The 22,604-nt window shown below is 39.8% G+C and overlaps 1 protein-coding gene across 1 annotated transcript in view; it reads right to left on the bottom strand.

Annotated features, from left to right (window-relative positions):
- The window catches only part of KCNH8 (potassium voltage-gated channel subfamily H member 8), a 356,732-nt gene that overhangs the window by 51,541 nt on the left and 282,587 nt on the right, over nucleotides 1-22,604 (bottom strand). The window contains exons 8-11 of the mRNA XM_060638579.3: nucleotides 21,065-21,262; nucleotides 10,200-10,399; nucleotides 9,072-9,321; nucleotides 3,152-3,366 (exon numbers count right to left, since the gene is read on the bottom strand). Of these exons, the coding sequence (XP_060494562.1) occupies nucleotides 3,152-3,366; nucleotides 9,072-9,321; nucleotides 10,200-10,399; nucleotides 21,065-21,262 (863 nt within the window). The remainder of the gene's footprint in view (nucleotides 1-3,151; nucleotides 3,367-9,071; nucleotides 9,322-10,199; nucleotides 10,400-21,064; nucleotides 21,263-22,604) is intronic.

The following is a 22,604-nucleotide window of genomic DNA, read 5'->3' as shown; positions in this document are numbered from 1 at the left end:
TAAATTTTGACTATTTCTTAAAATGCTTTTATGGCCTTTATTTCAAAATGGGTTGACCATCAGTCTTCTCTTTACCCAGATGTTCCAGGTCACCTAACAGGGTAGTAGGTACAGGGGCAAAAGGTGAATCCAGAAGGCAAAATCAGAAAGGTGACAGACAACCAAAGAGTGGGAGTTAAACTAATATGGATCAGCAATAATGGGGAATCTGGAGATGAAGAGAGAGCAAGAAGAGTGATGACAGCAGCAAGAAAGGGCCGAAGGATATATAGACACATTACATTTATATCGTTTGCATTTCCCTTCTGCAAATGTTCCTTTCTCTACAACCCACTGGTCAACCTTCCACAGAGGCTTCAACCCACTAAAAATCCCGTGGGATTCGATATTTTTATTTGTGTGAACATGTAAGGAAAGGGGCTGGGTTTCACACTGGTCTGACAGCAGAGTTGCAAAGCAAAGCAAGAATCCATAATCTTGGGTTACCATCAGAATACGAACTCGCCTAGAAGTTGTAGTATCTTTAGAAAGAGCAGAAGACTTTTCCCCAGGGTATGGAATTACGGGGAAGGGTGGTCCAAATTTAACTAGCCTTCAGAAGGCATAGCATCCCAAAATCTATACAGAGAGAGAGAGAGACAGACAGACAGAGGGAAGTTTTGAGTGATAAATGATTAGGAAAAACAAAGCAATAAAGGTTTTGGAGGTAAGCTTCAGCTTCCCTTTGCCTTTAAAATGCAGCTGATAAGGGACCCTCTGAAAAGAAGCAATACTTATGACTTAACGAAATAGCTTATATTGAACTAACCCTCTAGTAAAAAGTAAAGCTGGACAAAATACACAAAACAACTGTTTGAAAGCACTGGAGAACAATCCGCTGAGGGAAGACTTGAAGGGTTGTGGTCCCTGAGAAAAGAGGAACACACAGGTGCATGCTCTGCATTTACCCAAGTATCTTCTTGAGGGAATTTGCTATTTCATCGTGAGGTGGAAGAGAGTAGAATAGAAAGGAGCGGTCTTACTGGCTAAGGAGACAGAGGATGGAGTTCAGGTGAACAAACCACCTGGGATTTGAGGTGTGAAATCCCAGAGAATAGGGAGGCATGAGCCTAACGTGAGCCTGCACAGGGCAGCGCTCCAGGAGACTCAGGACAAAACAGCAACCGGGAGGTGAATGGCAGAGTAGAGGTCTCGGCCACCACACAGTCCGGAGGAGAGGGAGGGTGGAGTTCAAGCCCCACTTGGGGAGGCGCTGGTAAACATCTAAGGCTTTTAGTTGAGATCCCGGAAAAACCATGTCTTAGAGCCCTGGAGGTTGGGTGAAGCTGAAACAGAGCAACCTAACAAAGCCGAAGAGGAGCTCTGGACAGAATGGGAGTGGTTGGCTGGACCTTGATCTGCCTGCGAGAAGAAAACCTAAGCCTGTTTGGAGGAAAATAGCAGAAACAGTTTTCATAAGTGACATCTACATTCAAACAAAAGTGTGTCATCTGCTAAAAAGAAGGAACCGAATGACCACAACGAAACAAAACAACGCAAGAGAAAGAACAGTGCGTGAAAATAATCCCAAAGGCAATTCAGGTATTGGAGTTCAAAAATCCCTATGATTACCGTTCCAGAAAGTAGGGAAAAAAAGGATAAAAAATTCAATCAAAGATATGGTATATGGATCTTTAAAAAGGAATCAAATAAAAGGAAGGCAGGGGTTGAGATCCAATATTTTCTACTTTACTATGCTGAGGCATGTTGGCTATTACTCTCTGCCCTCATTTCTTCTTTCCTCTTCAATTGCTTCCTCTAGCACACCTCCACTTTTCAAAAATAGTTGTCACGTTAGGCTGTTGTAGCGACTACAAAAGACACCTGTTGTTTTAAAAGTCCATCTGTTGAATTGGAAGATATGGAAGTGTCTTCAGTAAGAGACAATACAACCAACAGTTAGTGTATAGATTTTAGAGTGACAGATATCTGTGCTCAGGCTCTGTCCCTACAAGTCCATGAGATTATAAACATGTTACTTAGCCATTCTGAATCTGTTTTCTGCTCCATAAAAATTGATGGATACTTACCTTAAAAAGTCACCGCAAGCACTAAATGAGAGGCTTTATCTAGGCAGAGTGCAGAGCACAAGTAAGTTCCCCCCAAATATTGATACCTCCTTTGCTGTTGGCTACCGTTAACAGAGAGAAGCACACATTTAAAACTGGTTAATCTTGAACTTCGGAATGGTGTGCCATCTACATATTGACTGTCATTTGAGATCCTCAACCAAGATGAAGTAATATACAATTTGTATCCTTTCTCTGTCTCCAAAGTGAGGAATATTAATGCCTAACAAAATGCCTGCACAATATGGGTTAGTCAAAACAATAGTTCCTCGGGAAAAAAAAAAGGAGTATTGCAAATATCTGGGACAAAACTCAAGGCAGCAGATTAAGCCTTTGTTGTTACAGAATGCTATGCATGCCCTGGCTTGCCTTTCAATAATCATTCCTATTAAATCATTTGTGTCTCTGACACATCTAATGAAGTCATGTTCGTGATCAGCTTAATCACAGGATGTAGCATAGTACCTATTTTGTTAGGAAAGCTGTTTGTATAAACTGAAACATGCAGCAAATACATAATTTCATAAAATACTCATTATGCTTTCAGCGTGACAATCTTTGGCTTGAATCCTTTTATGCATATTTAGTCATTTTAAGATAGACTGTTTTGGGTACTGGTTAACAAAAAGATTATTTTTGAGCAAACTCCGTAACAAGCAAGTGGAACAGTAAACAATTACTAACATAGCAAACCCTGAGCCATTTTTCTAGCTGAATCTTGACATTCGGGAGAAATCACACATCGGTAGCTAAATCTTATGTATCACTGAAACGGAGTCTAGTTAGAAGCACGTGAAAATAAACAGGAAAGACGCTGAATTAAGGGAGGTCATCTACAAATAATACTTTCCTAGAGCATTGATAACAAACTGCAGGCTTAACTTCTGGCTAATTATTTCATTGTTCGACTAGTGGTCGAATAATCATACCTTATTCATTCAGAGACTTTTACAAGTGAAGTCATGACATATGCTTTTTACTGTTATAAATGATCTCCAGGCCCCATGTTTTAGGTCTTGGCACTAATTAGAAGTGAGACTTACATCACTCTCGTGACCTTCTCGAAGGTTGTATGTGAGGTCATGCTGAATATCTTCCACGAATTTGTGAGCATATTCTGGGTAAAGGTCTAGCACTTCAAAGAGTCCTTTGAGGATGATGCACTGAAGATCACAGTAGGTTAAAGCCTTCACATCTGCGTTGGTCTTGATCACTTGGTCCTTAATTGATAGATTTGCTCCAATTAAGTCTCCTTTCCCTTGAAACAGTGAAAAAAGAGACAGGTTAATTTTAAAGAAAAGCAAGCTGAGACTGGCGACCTCATCTGACTTATAGGCATCACTTGGCTGAGATGACACCACAAGGGAAAAAGAAACCTTCATCTCAGCGGTGTTGAGATTTGGGGCCTGGTAATTCTTTGTGGTGGGGGGTTTTCTGCACAGTAGAATGTTTAGCAGCAGCTCATATCCCCGACCCCCAGTGGTGACAACCCAAAACACCTTCAGATATTGCCAAATGTCCCCTGGCGGGCAAAACTGTTCCCAGCAAGAACAGTAGTCTAGGGGGTAAGGGCTAGGAGAGCCAGAGTTAGGAACTGTTAGGTCACAGATGGGCTCCAGACAGTCCCTCAGCATCCCATAAATGACTTTAGACAGAGAAGTTGACATCTGTGTCACAGTTGCCTCAACTCTTCAAGGGACATAATAATGGCTCTGATTTTTTTGAGTGCAAAAAGGCTCGAAACGAGACCATCAAACGTGTATTACTACTAATTTTCATTCTAACACAGTAAGGTGGGATTCATCATCAGCTTTCTAACATACTCAGTTTGTTTCATCTACCTCTAAACATGTCTACAAGACAGGAGGGTGAGGAAGGTGAGCGTGCCCTGCCTCCCTCTGCTCAGAACTGGGAGGCAGACATCAAGTATTGCGCGTCATGGACGGTGAAATCTACTACATAAAAATGTAAAACATAAGCTGCAGTTCTAATGCTCTGTGACAGTGTGAAAGCCCAATTTCCCCATCAAAAAAGAAAGCGAGTAAATAAAAGCTATGAGCTTTTCGCTTGTGCCACTGCAGGGAGAGAGACGTATCACCATTTGGTGGCCTGTGCCCACCCCACACCGAGCACCCCTGATGCTCTGCGTGTAATACCTCAGCCTATCAGTCTTTGGCTGGATTCACCTGCCTGGAACTAGCTGGCTTCCTTGAGTTTACGATTAGATAATATTGGCCAATGTATTTGAATCTTTAAAATCTTTCAACTGATTTGAATCAGTTTCGCTTAGCAGGAAGGTGAGCATAAATGTAAAGAGCTAACAAAAAAACCCTGATTACAGCTTCAGATTTTAGACACAGCCATTATCAGCATCCCTGTGAGAAACATGAAAGAAAATCCATTCAGTTCTCACACAAACTTAGGTTAAATGCTGAAATAATATGACCTAAGTTCACAGAGGATACTGGCATTAGATTCACGGCTACAACGTAGGAGTTTCTTTGCTTTGTCCTTCTGCATGGGCTTTAAATTTCATTATTTTTTTAATGGCCGCCTGCTCCATTTCAGAGGGAATCAACAACCAACAACTGATCGACAGAAAAACCACGAAGCAAATAGTATCTTTGGAATGGTATACAACAAATTGCCCTGTCCTCCATTCAATTAAGTTTTTAACTTCTACATTTTCATTCCTTTATCGTGCCCAGCATTTCAGGAAGCAAAGCCTCTGACTTGTATCAGACTTCAATAAAATTCTGTTTTATTGAATTTCACAGGAAAAGAAACATGCCAAATTAACCATGAACACCTGAAATGTTCATAAATATGTAACAGATAAAAATTGAACATCTGGAAATTATTGGATTACATCTAAATATTATCTTTGATATAACATTAAATTTAAACTTTGAAATTGAGCCTAGTTGGCCAAAGAAAAAACAGGGCTAAAATCTATACTTACAGATGCTAAGGGAGTAAACAGCCACGTGGTGCTAGAGAAGTCAAGTTGGATTTAAATGTTGTCACCAATAACGCTAACCTTGGAAATTCTGTTTCTTACATATTTTATTAGAAATCTAAATTAGTGCCCAAAAACTCAAAGTTGGGCACAGATGTAAATATATAGCCCAGATGCTCTGAATACAGCAAATTTCGAAATTTGTATATCTCAGGAGAATTTATCACGATGCAGTGTCTTGCCACAAAGAAGATTTACATTTTTCTGTGAAGCAACTGCTGTTTGGAGTGACTTTATTTATTTAAACATTTTTGAAAAATGTTTATTTATTTTTGAGAGAGACAGATAGAGTGCTAGTGGGAAAGGGAAAGAGAGAGAGGGAGACACAGAATCCGAAGCAGGCTCTGGGCTCTGAGCTGTCGGCACAGAGCCTGACACGGGGCTCAAGCTCGCGAACCGCGAGAGCGTGACCTGAGACAAAGACGCTTCACTGACTGAGCCACCCAGAAACCCCTACAATGACTTTAGAGTTATCATACTTTCCTACCTAGGGTGACTGTAGCATGGCTATTTAAGCCACAATGACCCCAGCTATAAAACACCACCAACATCTTGCCAAACTTGGCATCCTAGAAAGAATTCCAGTTTATTTATTCATTGAGTGAATATTTATGAAACACTGACATGTGTTGTGGACACTGTTGAGCCCTGGCAAGATGAGCACTGGTAAATTACAACATGGTTTGCATCCTTGCTGATTGTACGGTCTTATGAATTTCTCACTATCATGCATTAGGACCTACATCTAAGTTTCCTAATTACTCTAAGTCCTGGTATCCTTATTTCTAAAAGAAGAGCAAGATCTCTATGGTCCCTTACTACTTCCATTTTTCAGAATTCTATTATTGATATTTGCTAGCCAGTTATTCTTCCACAGGGGGTGGGGGTAGCTGATGAGATGCATCTGCAAACTGTCCAGGTTAGAGCAATAACATGTTTAATTATAATTAGGCAGACTAACACCATCCATGAAGAACACATTTATCAGTGCTTTGTCATTTTCTTTTAAACAACAATGAAGAAATTGGTGGAAAAACACAATTACCAGGACATGAAATGAAGGTGTGCAAAGCAAACAATTTCTACCCCCATAACAAATCCTTGCCTCTATGTCAACTGCCTCCCCAGGCATCAGATTAAGAAATGCCTTCATGTATTGATTGGACAACTGAGGTGCTTGAATAAGTTATGGCTTGACAGCTGTTTGGTGATACTTCCTCGCTACAGCATTATATATTAATTCATTTTGTTGGCAGAGTGAACATGTATTAAATATCTACAGATCAAATGTGAAGCCATGTGCTTAAGTGTATCAAAGTCAGTATTGATTTTAATTGGCCCTATAAGACAACATTACCACAGGGAAAGTAAAATACTCAATCTCCACTGAAATAATGTTAATCACAGGGATAAAATATTAATAATTCGTTATCCTTGTTTGGGTTTAGTCCCAATACCACACAGGAGTATTTAGAATGGTCATGTGGCAATTTGCACTTAAATCATTTTTGATGTTGTGGAAACGAATATGTGAAAATGCTAATCATGAAAATCATAATTTATGGAGGAAATCGGGGCCAAGAGCAAAAGGCAACGGATTAAATCTTTCAGCTGTGAGTAGAATGTTTTAAATAAGAAAATCCAGTTGAATTATGTATTACAAACAATGCTAATTACCTAGAAGCCATCACATTTGTACCTATTATGTTCTAATGTTATGGCGGTTGCCTTCATATTCCATTCCTAGTATCGTTGCTAGTTACCAAATGTAAAAATTCAGCACAATTATGGGGAAAAACCACATCATATGTATTTAAACATCATGCATTATTTTGGCTTACAAGCATATGAAGCCATATAGTTCTGGAAAAATAACTATATGCCCTTTCAAAAGCAGGTTATGTCAATAGGCAGGCTACAAAACTTACATAGTCCTAAGAAAGCCCATGGAAAGGTATGCTATGATTAAAGTTAAGTTTTTGAAGCAAATTCAGAAATAATGATCAATTGTAATGTAGAGCCATGAAATAATAGAATGATTGGCCTTTAACTTCACAGAGTTGAGAAGTGAGCAGGAATGTTAAGTCTCTTCTTAAAAACACACAAGCACAGAGAGCCTCACTCTAACACTGATGATGAACTGGCCAAGTTGAAAATAAACCCAGTCGCTCTTCTGTCAGTACTTTTCTGTTCAGGAGAAAAACATAAGAGGGTGAGTCAAGAGTTGAGCCAAAGCTCTGAAAGGCAAGCCCTACCTTTTCCCTGGTACGAGGCCGACTGAGTAAACATGAAGCAATGGGAAGCACCTGTTTATTTCACTATTCCCTAGCCTCCACTCTTCACCTTTAATTGGAGATAATCACACCAACCTAACGGGGCAGTAGGATTTAAATTGGATAATGGATATAAAACACCCGGCTCATATTAGGGAGTCTCTAAATTTTAGTTCTCCTTTCCTTTTCCAAAGTATAATCTGTCTTGAAGCTTACAAACTAGAATCCAGTGATAGCAGGCTTATAGGGATGAGATAGAAAAATAGGCATTGCTTAGACGTGGAAAAGAGCACCGGAGATAGAGTCAAAAAACCTAGGTTAGCTTTGACTTTGGAAAAAACAGAAAACACCACTCTTATCTGTCTCTTTGTGTTAGGAAGGCTTAAGCAAGACCCGATATGTAAAAATATGTTATAAACGGTTAGGCTGTTTCTAAATCTTAGTTCTTGAATATATTAAATATAAATTAGCCCCTTTTTATGAACACAAATTCTAAACAGTGGCGTACTACATTGGTGTTCAAAATATATTTAGATCACAACCTGATACGTTCGTAAGCCCCAATAAATATTTGAATAAACAAAAAACGAGTGATTTCAAAAGAAGTACACATAAAATTGTGGGTAGGAATTTTTCTATATTCACTCTACGTGACACCTTTTGTCAGCTGACCTTTATATTTCAATGAACACCAATTAGGTCTTAAAAGTTGGGAGTCAGTTTTGTGGTACAAAATCTTCACAAACTGTCTTGTGAATTTTCTTTGAGGAAGTTAAAAAAATAAAAAAGAGGCCTATGGCCACCTTGACAATATTGGGTTAGTGACTGCAATGAGAGCTTACCTTCAGTGCATAATCACTTTTGTGTTATTTCTAGCACAGATGGAGCCATTTTCATGTTCTTCTCTAACTTTGTTCTCCACAAAAATACAAAAATGCCCCTTTAAAATTGACCAGCTATTTCACTAAGAGGCAGCAGGCATCATGACTAATAATCTGGCTTTAGGAATCAGAAAGAACTGTGTTCATTTTCTTATGTTATTTGGGACAAATTAAGTGAACATACTATTTAGTCATTTGTAAAATAGGGTTAATACTCATCTGCTGGATTTAAACAAATCTTTTTCACGTTCATTTATTTTGGGGAGAGAGAGCGCAAGAGAAAGTGGGCGAGGGGTAGAGAGTGAGAGAGGGAGACGAAGGATCTGAAGCGGGCTCTGCCCTGACCGCAAAGAGCCTGCTCTGGGGCTCAATCTCACTAACTGTGAGATCGTAGCCTGAGCCAAAGTCAGACACTTAAACAACTGAGCCACCCAGGTGCCCCTGGATTTGTTTTTAATCCAGCACTATGAATCCAGATAGAGAGTGAGCACGCCTATGTGAGCAGAGGAGGGGCAAAGAGAGTGACGCTCCACTGACTGAGCCACCCAGGCGCCCCAATACTGCTGGATTTTTAACAAGAATGAAATGATATGTTGAATGTGGAAACTCAGTATGTGGCAGAACAATAATAATACATAGTTGGCAAATTAAATCCATTCAAATTTGCCTGATTCCATATATTCATCCAGAATTTTCTTACTCACAATAGCAATACCCCCCTCCCCGCTTTTTTTCTTTTTAACTTATGCTCTAGGGTAAAATTTCACGAAGCTTTTCAACTCCGACGTACCAAGAATAGCCAGCACCATGCTGTCTTTAAGAACTTCCATGGAGCCTGAGCATACAAAGTAGATGGCCTGCAAAGCATCTCCTTGACGCAGCAGATACTCCCCCGGAGCACAGAAAGAGGTTTTGATGTGTAGAGACAGAGACCTGAGGCAGCCCCGGCTGGCACACTCAAAAAGGGACAACTGTAAGATCTCCTTGTTCAAATGCATAGTGATGTCAGAACGCAGCTCATCTGGAAAGTCTTTCAAAAGCTGTCAAGATGAAAGAAGAAATCAAGTTGGGGTAAGTCTAGTCTAATTGATTTACTCTGCAAGACAAGGGGGTGTCCTTCCCACTGTTTGACCAATAAGAGTATAGAAGAGGAACTATATGTATGTGATAGTCCTGGAGAGATTTTTTTTTAGTGACTGTGACCCCAGTTAGGTGCTCATTAAAAATTAGCTGATAATAAGGCCGGGGAAGTAGAATACATTAATAAGATTCTGGAACGAAAACGTATGGCATACTGTGACATGCTTCTCACAAAGACTCCTACTCGGGACAGAAGATATGGAATTTGGGCCCACTGGTGTTTCCTTTAGATTATGATCACACGAAGAGAAAAGAAACCAAATAATTACTTAAAAGTATGGATTACTAGCTTGATTGGGAGGGAGCGGTTGTAGCACGTTTGTTTGATTTATAGGATACCTTTCTTACAGTGGTGGTGGTCTGGAGTATTCCTGGGAGTCTACAGATAACATGTGTGCTGGAAGATATTTTCGGTTTTACTTTGTTGGTTTTAAAGGCGCACATTAACTTGGGTAATCTCAATTCCAAGATGACACCGTTTAGTAGTCATAAGAATTGGTTCCTCCGAAGAGGGCCAATGAGGATGAAAGTTAGGCAGTCCAATTGACCAGAATAGCAAATTAACATAAAACATTGGTCAATCCAAAGTGGCATAATGAAAACATAAGCCAAAGCAGATGAAAGAAGATAGACGGGGTTTCACGAGGGATTAAAAAATAGGGATGAGCAAGTTGGTAGATGTGTACTTCACTTCCAAGACCTGAATTTGAGCACCTTGCTTTTAGCCAAGAATATGTGCTTTCTGCCTGAAAACCTCAGCATGAGAAATGAACATTACCTCATTTGAATCTATTCCATTGTTGACTGACCAGGTTGTTTGGAAATATTCGAGCATCCTCTGCTTGAGCTGCTGGGGCAGGTGATGGACTCGTATAAAGTCCTTCAGATCCTTAGTTCTAGTGTGATAGAGGGACCATCTGGAATACATCCTCTGTATGATCGCGGTCACGTTTCCAAACACCAAGGCGTGCATCAAGGCTAGAGAAGACAACACAGCATACAATGGGAGAGAACTATGACGGAGGGGCTCACCCGTTAAGTCTAAATTTACAGTTTATAGATCCTGAATTCAGCAGAGTATGTTTATGTGGCCATGTTGATACAGCTGTTTTGGTACAAGCGTTTTGGTACAGCCACTTCGCCATAGACTGCATCCTAACGTAGTCATTTTGATCAGAGTTAAAATCAATCAGAATAAAAATATCTTCCAAAAATCCTCAGTAATAGGCAAAACTGACCCACACTTAATCCGTTACCTGCCATTCTGGCCAGGACAAACTTTTATTTTGTACTTTTCGCATCTACATTTTTAACAGGTATAGTTTAATAACCATGATAAAATAATTTTAATATAATTTCATAAAATAAACTATAAAGTTATAGCTCAGTGGTTATCATAATAACAAATACATTTTCAAAATTAGTCTAAGTGGTTAGCCCTAGTCTTTTCCCCTAAGCCATCACTTAAAATTAGTTTTATGATATTAAATATGACACATTTTTATTAATAAAGGTATGGAGAAAGTGGTTAGAAATGTAACTGAGGATTTTCTGAGCAATCTGAAGCTGAGATTAATATGGCTCCAATCGCCAACCCCACTTTGGCTCTGTGGTTACTCCGTGGTTAAATTTTAAGGGAGATATCAAAAAATCTGAGACTATTAAAGAAACAAATACATTCACAGAGGAAAACTGGTATTCTGCCTAGTGTTATGTTGCCATCCTGAGAAGAACCAGGTGGTACATATACATAGGACTCCTGTTTTGATGAGCTTTCTCAGTCAGATTATATTTAATCCCCAATTTCTTTTTTTTTTAAATATGAAATTTATTCTCACATTGGTTTCCATACAACACCCAGTGCTCATCCCAACAGGTGCCCTCCTCAATACCCATCACCCACCCTCCCCTCCCTCCCATCAACCTTTAGTTTATTCTCCGTTTTTAAGAGTCTCTTATGGTTTGGCTCCCTCCCTCCCTAACTTTTTTTTTCCTTCCCCTCCCCCATGGTCTTCTGTTAAGTTTCTCAGGATCCACATAAGAGTGAAAATATATGGTATCTGTCTTTCTCTGTATGACTTATTTCACTTAGCATCGCACTCTCCAGTTCCATCCACGTTGCTACAAAAGGCCGTATCTCATTCTTTCTCGTTGCCACGTAGTATTCCACTGTGTATATAAACCACAATTTCTTTATCCATTCATCAGTTGATGGATATTTAGGCTCTTTCCATAATTTGGCCATTGTTGAAAGTGCTGCTATAAACATTGGGGTACAAGTGCCCCTATGCATCAGCACTCCTGTATCCCTTGGGGAAGTTCCTAGCAGTGCTATTGTTGGGTCATAGGGTAGATCTATTTTTAGTTTTTTGAGGAACCTCCACACTGTTTTCCAGAGCAGCTGCACCAGTTTGCATTCCCAACAGTGCAAGAGGGTTCCCGTTTCTCCACATCCTCTCCAGCATCTATAGTCTCCTGATTTGTTCATTTTAGCCACTCTGGTGTGAGGTGATATCTCAGTGTGGTTTTGTTAATCCCCAATTTCTTACTGAACCGTCCCCTTTCTGAAACCACCACCTGATTATAATAAGATAGAAAACTTGGTTTACACGAATTCAACAGTTGGAGGGGATTGGAGATGGGTCTTCTACCAGAAAAAAAGGGATTTCTAGGAGTTGCCCAATGTAGGGAGTGGTCAGAAATCTTAAAATCAGAAAATTCAGGACAGGAATTTGCACTAAATAGTCATCAGCCAAACAGAACTGGAATGGCCCCTGCAGATGCCATCAGATAGTCCAAGAAGGTCTTCGACCCGCCTGGGGCTGTGACATTGGAAGACGTGAGGGCTGGGTATAGTTACATTTATGGGCAGATCAAGTCTCAGATATTCAGATTTCAGCCCAGCAGTTTTTGGTTAAAAAAAAAAGAGACTACAAATCTAGTAGTTTGTTTATTAGGAGCTCTCGAAGTGTCCCTGTACCAAAATCTCAATGTCCAAGGAGCTCTGTTAAAGTTTCTTACATCAAAATGGATACATTTATGCAAAAACACCAACATATTACTGCATCTATCTTCCTGAATCTCCATCCTATTTCAGGATAGCCCCAAATAAAATTCTTCCTTTCCTCTACATTTGTCAGAATGTATGGATCACTGGCATACTAATTTCGATCTAATCTAACATTGGAATTAAAATTCTTTTAGGTTATATATCATCATTTCTCTATGAAAGATAGGATCACCATGTCTATAAAGACAGCTGGTAATAATAAGGAAACCCTCAATATTTTGGAACAGTTACTAGAATAGGGTTAAACTTAGGGTCTACATACAGGAGGAATATAATGTTGTAGAGAGAATATGGACTTCAGAATCAAACACATCGGGATATGAAACCAGACTTTGGCACTTCCTAATTGTGAACTTGGGAAGATACATAATTCCCATACGTGGATGCAGTTCCCTTATATATAAATGGGCATAGTTGTCCCTTATTCATAGGGCTTTTTTGAGATTTAAAGAGTTAATATATATACTATATAAATATAAATATGACATTTATTATTATTTAAATATAAAATTATATTAAGTATAAATCTATATTTTTTAAAGTGCCTAATATTTTGTGTGAAAAACGGGTGCTCAATTTATGTTCTTTTTCCCCATGATAGTGAAAAGCATAATCATGAATTTTCAACACGCTCCGTGGCGTAAAATATGGGGGGAAAGACTCAGGCAAGGTTTTCCAGCAACCTCGTAAATATTTAAGAGTGGTTGTTAGTGGGAATGACTTCTTGATGAAAGAAATTCAAGAAATATTTAGTCAGTTCCTGCTCCATACAAATGTAGGCAAGTGTATATTCTCCCCAAGTTTTCAAAAATGAAACGTTTTCCAACAGCTCAAAACTATCCTAAGAAAAATGTGCATTACCTAATAACTTACTGTTGAATGGCTCTTGGTAAATTCCAAATTGAGATCCGTTCTTCTGTAGGAGCACAGTGGCTCTGAGGTCAAATATTTTGTTTGGAAGAAGAGCCCTCTATTTATGATAAACACTCAGCAAAGAAGAGAAGTGATTCTGCTCCAAGTCAAAGAAATTAAACACCAATTTCAGGCTCAGTTAATATACTTATGGGCTCGGTGTGTGGAAGGCCCTACCGTCTGTAAAAGTATGTAATGGTCTTTCATCGAGATTAAACTGAGTACTGAGAACAATTCTATTTCATTTATTTTAACACCGCCTTCCTTAATTACGTGTATGATTTTAACTTTGCTTTGCTTAATTATAATGTGTGTAGAGCACTTAAAGTAAGAGAAGTGATATGTTCAGACCGTTTAGCATCCTGATTGTACATCATCAATAAAATGAATTACTGGATTAATTGTAGCATTCTCAGTGTTGTTGGAAAGTCCCAGTCTATATCCGAGTCACCATAATTTCAAAGTCTCATTTCAGCATAGGCAAATACTTCTAATTTAGGTAGTTAAAAAAATAAAACCCCAACTTCCATAATTTTCCAGTTTCCAAAGGTATTTTGCCTCTCTGTCACCGGTTATCATTTTCACACTGGTGAAGCATATATATAACTCTCAGGCCGAATCATTCCATCTGCTATGAAAGTTTGACTCAAGAATGGCAATATCCAGGTCAGTTTGGAAGTTATCATTCACTTTTCCTTTTACTCCTAGCAAATCTGACGTATATAATTCTTAAAGTAGCATGCTGGGGCTGCTGCTGAGTGTGTGGGAGGCTCTTTTGCTTTGTGTAGGCATTTTGTATAGAATGCATTTTGTAAAATCTCGCCTTAATATCAGGTCTTGGAGGAAGCTCGATAATTGGGATCTCAGAAGAATGTAAACAGACCTCCGGTGAAAGAGTCCTCCTAAAGGGCTGCCTGGCTTTCTCTCTCTTTGTCTCCTTTTTCTTCCTTATTCTTCTCCTTTCCCTTCCCCCTTTTCTTCCCTTCCTCTCCCATCCCCTTCCTTCTTTTTTTTCTCGCTCCCTACTTCTTTCTCTGGATTTTGGGCAACATTGCTCTCCTGAGGTATAACATCGTTGCTGAGTTCTTTAGCCAACCACTTCGCATTGCCTTCAGAGTCTACAGAGGGACTGTTTGCTCCTGATATAAAAGGAGACCAGAGCTCAGGCTCTGGGTAATCTTAGCTGTCCTCCTCCTCTCTCCCACCTACTCACTGACCTGGAATTTTCCACTCCTGTCAGAGTACACTGGGTTGTGGATGGCAGATGGCAGAGAAAACAGAGTGAGAACAATTTCCTAAATGACAAATTCAAATGGCAGTGTAGACGTCTTTAAAAAAGCCTGAATTTGTGAACACCATAGCCCATATGGGTCCAATAAAATTATGTCAGGAGAATATATATATATAGGATGAGAGGACCCAAGGAAAGCCTTAACTGTTACGAATTTCACTTTACCTTTTTCGGGACAACGATGCCTCATTTAAACCGGACATGTCCTCAGTGGTGAGTCACCTTCGCTAGGAAGCTTTATCTAACCTCTGAGCTTGAGCCGATGGGCCCATCAATTGGAACCTATTCGTTAGGTGACTACTGGACAGCCATTACCAAGTGTGATAGAAGAACTTTTAAAGTGTGGGAACATGTTCTAATATATTTTGTTTGGTGGCAAACACAATATGCAGAATTGATAGAAATGTTGCCAAAAAGAGGGCTATATATATGTAAAAAGACTGCAAAGACTGTCTTTTGGCGATGGGATTTTATGTAATTCTAATTTTTCCGTGGATTTTTCAGTCTTTTCTAAATGTGCATTATAATAGGAAAAATTAAAGTGGGAAAAGAAAGAACATCATCTGCCCAAGTTCCTATTTCCATTACTAAACTGTGAACTCCTCGAAGGAAAGTATCATGACTTAGTCATTTTTGTTTCGCCAGCATATAGCACAGTGCCTGGCATAACTTATGTGTGCCATAAATATTTATGGCACTGAAATGAACCTCTGGTCGTTTGATACTTTCTGTAAAAAGTTTTGTAATCATAAGCAATTGGCTTAGCAAATGAACTCTGAAGCATTTAGCCCCAAACCCATCCCTTCACCCCCACCCCACTCCCCAAAGGGAATCTTTTAAAATTATTTATTTTAGGTCTCGTGATTTTTACCAATATTTTAGATAACAAAATTTTACTTCTATTGCTTGGCTCATCATGTTGAGATAAGACCTAAAAACAACCTGCCATGAAAGGTGAGAACTCAGCTCACTGCTACCTACCTTCCCATCCCACACTTGGTGGTTCTTATTTTTAGCTCATGTATTATAATTTTACAAGGCAAAATTAATATCAATGACACATCAAGAAAATTACACAAATATTTAATGTACAGCTCACTATACTGAACCACCCCCCAGATGAATATATAGGATGTTATCAGCACCCCAGGCCTCCCTTGTGTCCCCTTCACAGACACTAACCAGCCTCATTACCAAAGGTAGCCACAGTTGTGAATTCTATTGTAATCTATAAGCTTTGCTTAGTTTTCATTTCTCTCTTTTTTTTTTTTTTTTTTAATTTTTAACGTTTATTTATTTTTGAGAGACAGAGAGAGACAGAGAACGAGCAGGGGAGGAACAGAGAGAGAGGGAGACACAGAATCTGAAGCAGGCTCCAGTCTCTGAGCAGTCATTATAGAGCCCAATGTGGAGCTTGAACCCACGAACCCTGAGATCATGATCGGAGCCGAAGTCAGTTGCTTAACCAACTGAGCCACCCAGGCGCCCCTCTCTCTTTTTTTAGGTTTATTTATTTATTTCATGTGTGTGAGAGAGAGTGCACGCTCACACTGTCAGCCTGAGCGAGATCAGGGGCTCAATCTCACGAACTGAGAGATCATGACCTGAGCCCAAATCAAGAGTCTGACTCTCAGCTGACCGAGCCACCCGGGAGCCCCATGTTGTCATTGTTTTTAAGTATCTCATTCTGGCGAATATAAATGCTATCTAATCTTGATCTTAATTTACAAGGCTTTGATAAATGACGTTGAACACCTTTTTTATATTTTTATTGTCTATTTGGCATGGGAATCTGTTTGTGAAGTACTTTTTTTTTTATTTTTTATTTTTTTTAACGTTTATTTTTGAGACAGAGGGAGACAGAGCATGAATGGGGGGAGGGTCAGAGAGAAAGGGAGACACAGAATCAGAAGCAGGCTCCGGGCTCTGAGCTGTCAGCACAGAGCCCGACGTGGGGCTCGAACCCACGGACCGCGAGATCACGACCTGAGCCGAAGTTGGACGTTTAACCGACTGAGCCACCCAGGCGCCCCTGTGAAGTACTTCTTAAAGGTTTTATGCCTTTTTGGGTTGTCTTCTCATACTGGTTTGTAGACAGTCTTTATATATAATAGGTACGAGCCTTTTATCAGATAAGTGTTTGCAAATACTTTCTCCTATCCTGTGGATTGCCTCTTCACACTCTTAAATAATGTCTTGGAAAATACAAATTCTGTAGTTCAATTTACCCATCTTTTTCTTTATGGTTAGGGCTCCAGCGGGAATTAATTTTAATGCAGTTTTAAGAGGAGTCCAGGTTGTTTTTCAACATGCAGATATACATTTGACCCTGCAACATGTGTTGAAAGAATCGTTTCCCCTTCGTACGGCATGTCCCCTGTGTCATAGAATGTCCATACGAGTGTGGGCCTATTTCTGTCCTCTTCCATTCCACTGGCCTATTTGTTCCTGGGCTAACATGTGCTTTCTTAATTGTTGGAACGTTACAGTACATCTTCATAACTGTCGCACAAATCTTCCAATTTTGTTCTTCTTTACAATTGCTTTGGCTAGTTTTAGCTCTGCATTTCCACTAACCCGTAGAAAGAGCTTGTCATTTTTCAAACACACACACACATATCCACCAACACACATGGACACACATCTACTAGAATTTTCGCTGGCATTGCACTGAATCCTTAGATCAATTTGGGTAAAACTGGCATCTTTATAATATTAAGTCTTAAAACCATCATCATTGTATATCCTTCTGTTACTCCCCTTGTAAATTTTCTCACTAATGCTTTGTAGTTTTCTGTATAGTAGAGTTACACATTTTAAAAGAGATTTTCCTACATATTTGATACTTTTATAATCATTTTTTAAATGTTTATTTATTTTTGAGAGAGAGAGAGAGAAAGTGGGAGGGCGATACAGAATCGGAAGCAGGTTCCAGGCTCTGAGCTGTCAGCACAGAGCCCGATGCGAGGCTTGAACTCACAGACCGCAAGAACATGACCTGAGCCAAAGTCAGACGCTTAACTGACTGAGCCACCCAGGCGCCCCTGTAATCATTTCTTACATTTAATTTTCTAGTTGTTTGGCACTAGCATATAGAAATACTATTAATTTTTGCATATTGAACTTGTACCCGTCAGCCTTACGACATTCACTTGTTAACTGTAATAGTTGTTTGAAGCTTTTAAGGTTACTTTTGTTTTGGGTGTTCTCAAAATTCTCAAATCTCAAGATTGTCCGGATATGTTTTTTTTTTTCCTTTTCTCATTAGTATTGCTGGATGTCTCTGATAGTTTTTAATCGTCTTCCCATAAATCAGTGGTTAGCACACACTGTAATTACTGATGCTCACACGGAAGCTTCCCCTTCCTTCCTCCTCCTCACTCAGCCAGTGAATGTCTCTGCCCTAGACATTTATCTGGGGTTTGGGCAGTCACCTGCAACATTTAAGATTGCAGCCGTCTGCTTTTGTAGTAAATATTGCATCCCTGTCATTAGTAATGTCATCAGCCTTGGGTGGAGATTCCTAATAAGATGCCTCAGACTTGATTCCTTAGGAATATATACCTAAAATTTTAAAAAAATAAATTATTTCTGAATATTTGTAGAAATCATGTGAATAAAATCAACTCATAGGATATAATAACATGGATATTGTGTAAGAAGTTTGCTAGGTCTCAGTGAATCTTGGCAACGGACTCACTAAAACTCCACGTCTTTATGTTTAAATGAAGGTGTTAGTAACTTCTATCTCATGGCGTTAGGAGAATTAAACGAGCAACATGTTCCATATTATGAGCTCTTATGATTAGCTCTCAAGGTCATACAAATAGTTAGTTAAACAGAAAATACTAAAATGCAGACATCCTTTCTTCTAGCCTAAGGTAATTGTCACAGTAATACAGAGTTGTTTCCCACAAACACAAATTTGGGAAGCTTTAACTAATAAATTCAAGTTACTTAGATGCCGTCTGCCATTCAACAGCAGTGGTTTCCCAAGTGCTGTCCAAGTCACCCAAATGCTTTAAAGCCACTGACAAATGAGCACCGGTTTTGCACCAGGATGATGTGATCAATGAGCATTTAACAAGTGACAAAGTAACATCGTCTGATTACTTCCCATATCTTTTGGCCCTGTGACCAGCATTGCTTTCTACTTACAGTGAACAGCAGGGAATAATTTATGCCATTTCCGATTCAGGACCAGTCACAATATTTTATGTGGATCAATAGAGAATAAAAGCTCAATTATCTAAGCAGATTCTTCAAACGTCAAATCGGTAGGTTAATCCTTGAACATTTGAGCATTTCCCCACCTTTCCATCCGGAGTAGAAGAAACATGGGCAAATATTAAATAAGTATAAGCTGTGTATATTGGCAAAATGCCTGTAACTTTGCTAAGCTGAGAGATGGGCAATCAAGGAGACTCGCAATTATAGAAGTCATAATACTGGGTATAAAACAGCCACCACGGCGTCTGGCACATTGTAGCTCTTCGGAAAATGAGAATTCCTGTTCTCTGCTCCCTAGGCTGTTGCTGCCGTACATCAGCCAAGACTGTTAGAATTGCTGCAGTCCCAGGATGCCCCTTCAGCAGCTCTGTCACCAGCACAGCCTTTCCAAGAAATTCTCCCGATCCCTGGCCCTTGTTTTCTCACTGCTTCGGAACTTCCTAACGGATTCGGCACGTAGAGCTTTGCTGCCTGGTGTTAGTACAGCTCTTTCCACATCTTTCAGCCTATCTCTTCCAGACTGGATCATAAGTTCCTTGAGGGAAGGCTTGGCTTTATACTTTGATTTCGCCATAAGCTGGATGAGTCATTTCTTAAAGCCCCGCACAGCCATTTGACATCTCCCACGCAAGGAACCTGTTAGGAACCATCCTCTATTATAAGGCTCAAAAATGCTAAGGGATAGCTGGGATTAAGGCCATTAAAAGAACATGGTAAAATAGGCTTTTGGGGAGAACGGTGATGGGGCAGAAAATACTGATAGAACCCTGCTTTAAGAATTCCAGTCTAAGAAGAATGTTTACTCGATCCAGGTAAATATCCACATCTCCTACGACTCCATGAGAGAAGTCTTGTGATTTGGTAAGTTTCCAAATATGTATTTATATACGGAAGTAAACATTTATCTGGGTTCAAACCTTGCCTCTTTTCCTTACTGATCGTATGACATTGGGAAAGTTACTTTATTTCTCCAAGCTTTAGATATATCATCTGAAAAATGTGGATAATAACAGTGTGGATCCTGTATCAGTTAGGCGGTTTAGAAAAGGGAAATGAACCTAAATATTTCAACAGAGGAAATTCACTGTAGAGAACTGGTTTTCCTGGGGCTAGAGAGCTAAACGAGCAAAAAGAGATTATAGCGGTAACGTGGCTATAATAACTGCAGGAAGGAGCTTCTGTCCTTGGAGATGGAAAAACAAAAGGAAGAAGGGGGCTTAGCAGAACACGAAGGCCCAAAAGAGGAGCGGTGAGGAGCCGTAAGACACGAAGGCCCGACTTTGGATGTGGGGGCGCTCCCAACTGATGCAGGAATCTCCGAGAAGATACAATGGGGCTGGTTCTGCGAGTGCCTGAGGCGGCTGAACACGAGGACCACTTCTGCCACTTGAGGTACATCATTCGCCTGAGAAGCAAGCAGTCCCCTCTCTCCACCTCCTGCTTTCCGGTCTCCCTCTGGTGCCCCTACCGGTAGAAGCAACTGAAGTCGGCTGGCAAAGAAAAGTGAGGTTTGCAGCATCCAAACTCCAGCGTGACAAAGCATAACAGAGAAGGCGGGTTTGGAGCTCAGGGACAATAGTATAATAATTTGTCTGTTTGTTAAATGGGACAGGAATCGTGCCTAACCTATAGACAATGACTCAGGATGTTGTACTGAAGCATTTAGCACAGAAAATGGAATATAAAAACAAGTTTAAAATGTTAATTATTTATTATTTATTGGGTGTGTTTCTTTGTTTTTGTTTTTATTTTTAACTAAGTGATCTAGCAAGCATCCTTAATTCACTATATTAGTATTAATAAAATTTGATAACACTGTGTTTGAGACTGTCAAATGGGCTTTCAAACATAGACCTGCAGTTCAAACTCCTATAATTTACATGAAAACAAAGTTCCTGCCCTTTCAAAATCGGTCATCAAGTAAACGGTTACTTCTTCATCTGTCCAGAAAATGGAATTCTTTGACATCACAGACTTTCATTGCTAATCTCTATGTATATTAAAGTGTTTGTCACCGATTTTCTAATTAGCGCTTTTTGACTCTTCCCATTTAAATGCGTTTCAGGACAGAACAAACGTAACAGAAATCCTGTGGCAGATATTCGTTCCCTGTCTTGCTATGAAGAAGAGTCTCCCTTACCGCCGATCAGCATGGTGCAGATGGAGAAGATCTTTTCCGCATCTGTATTAGCAGAGACATTCCCAAACCCAACACTGGTGAGGCTGCTGAGAGTGAAGTACAGAGCGGCAATATAGGCACTTCGGATGGACGGGCCCCCCAAGGTATTGTTGCCGTAGTATGGAGACTCTAGTCTCTTTCCCAACTCATGGAGCCAACCTGCAATGGAAGAAAGAATGAGAACTTAAAGCCACAGGGTAGAGTCCCAGGATTAGCACCTGGGGGAGGGAGGGAATGACAAATGAACATTGAGGGACATACTGATTTGTTCAGGAAAAAGAAGAAAAAAAAATTAAAAGGGAGTTCAAGGCAAGAAATAAGATTCCATTGCTACGAAAGCAAAAATATCACTTTTATGCAAGCTGTTCTATATAAGACACACAGCAGAGAAGTGTGCATCCGAGAGCAGATGGGTGGTCAAAGCTAAACAGGTTACCCTCATGCAGGAGACTCTACCCACAGACACGGAAACTGGGATTGCTACGGTCGGTAACAGTGTGGTGTATTTCTCTAGTGGCTCAGCTCCTTTCCTCCTTCCTCAATTGGAGTTTCAAGAGACAAATGGGCTTAATAGGTATTTTTAAACCCTACGTGATGATACATAGCAACAACCACAAGGAGCTAGACTTCACATAGACGAGATGGGCTTTATTTCCATCCAGCACAACCTTGCCCCGTTTTATCCACTTGGGCTGACATCTAGTTGGCTTAGGAGTCTCAGCTCATGCTACCTCCTCAGGAAACCTCCTCTGCAGCCCCATCCTGCCATGTGGGGGTGGAGGGGGAAAACCGCACAACTAAGAGGTACCTGTAATAGAACTGGATGTCCCCCGCAGCTGTTTTATAATACTGCTCTATACGTGAGCCCAAACTGATCAAATTAAGAGCTTTAAGTACATGCAGTTTATTGTATGTCAACTATGCTGTCATAAAGCTGTAAAAAAAGCTACATTAATAAAGATGAGAAACAGCAAGCATGACATTGACGATAATAGAATGGAAACAGCACAAACACCACGTTAAAATCCTTCATTGGAAACATTTATCCTTTAAGATTTTGTATTTCAGAATTCTCTCTTTCTCTTTCTTTGTAGGCGACTATGTTACAAACCACTGTGACAATTCAGCTGAACCCATAAGGTTCATAAGACTTCTGTTAAGAGATGTTATTCACTGACCGCTACTTTCTTGTAAACGCTTCATTTAATGGCTGCCCAAGAAGGGATGAGAGTCATCACACTTTTTAAGTAGTAATAATGCTGTCATTATCAACTAAAGTTATAGGTTATGGAACTGTGCTAGGTAATTAAAATGCATATTTTAAACAACTGGGAATTCCTTGCGACCAAGGAGAATTGTTTTGTGGCAAGTATTACATCTTATTCATCCTGTGTCTTCAGTAAAGTGTTTCTCAACCTTTAGCTTGCCTCAGAAACATCTAGAGGGCTTGTTAAACAGCGATAGCAAGTCCTATCCCTGAAAGTTTTTTAAACTGCTGTGC

This window comes from Panthera onca, chromosome C2, assembly GCF_046562875.1.
Source record: "Panthera onca isolate mPanOnc1 chromosome C2, mPanOnc1 haplotype 2, whole genome shotgun sequence".
NCBI classification, from domain to species: Eukaryota; Metazoa; Chordata; class Mammalia; order Carnivora; family Felidae; genus Panthera; species Panthera onca.
Note: the sequence above shows the minus strand (reverse complement) of the source record. Positions and strands in the feature narration are given on the sequence as shown.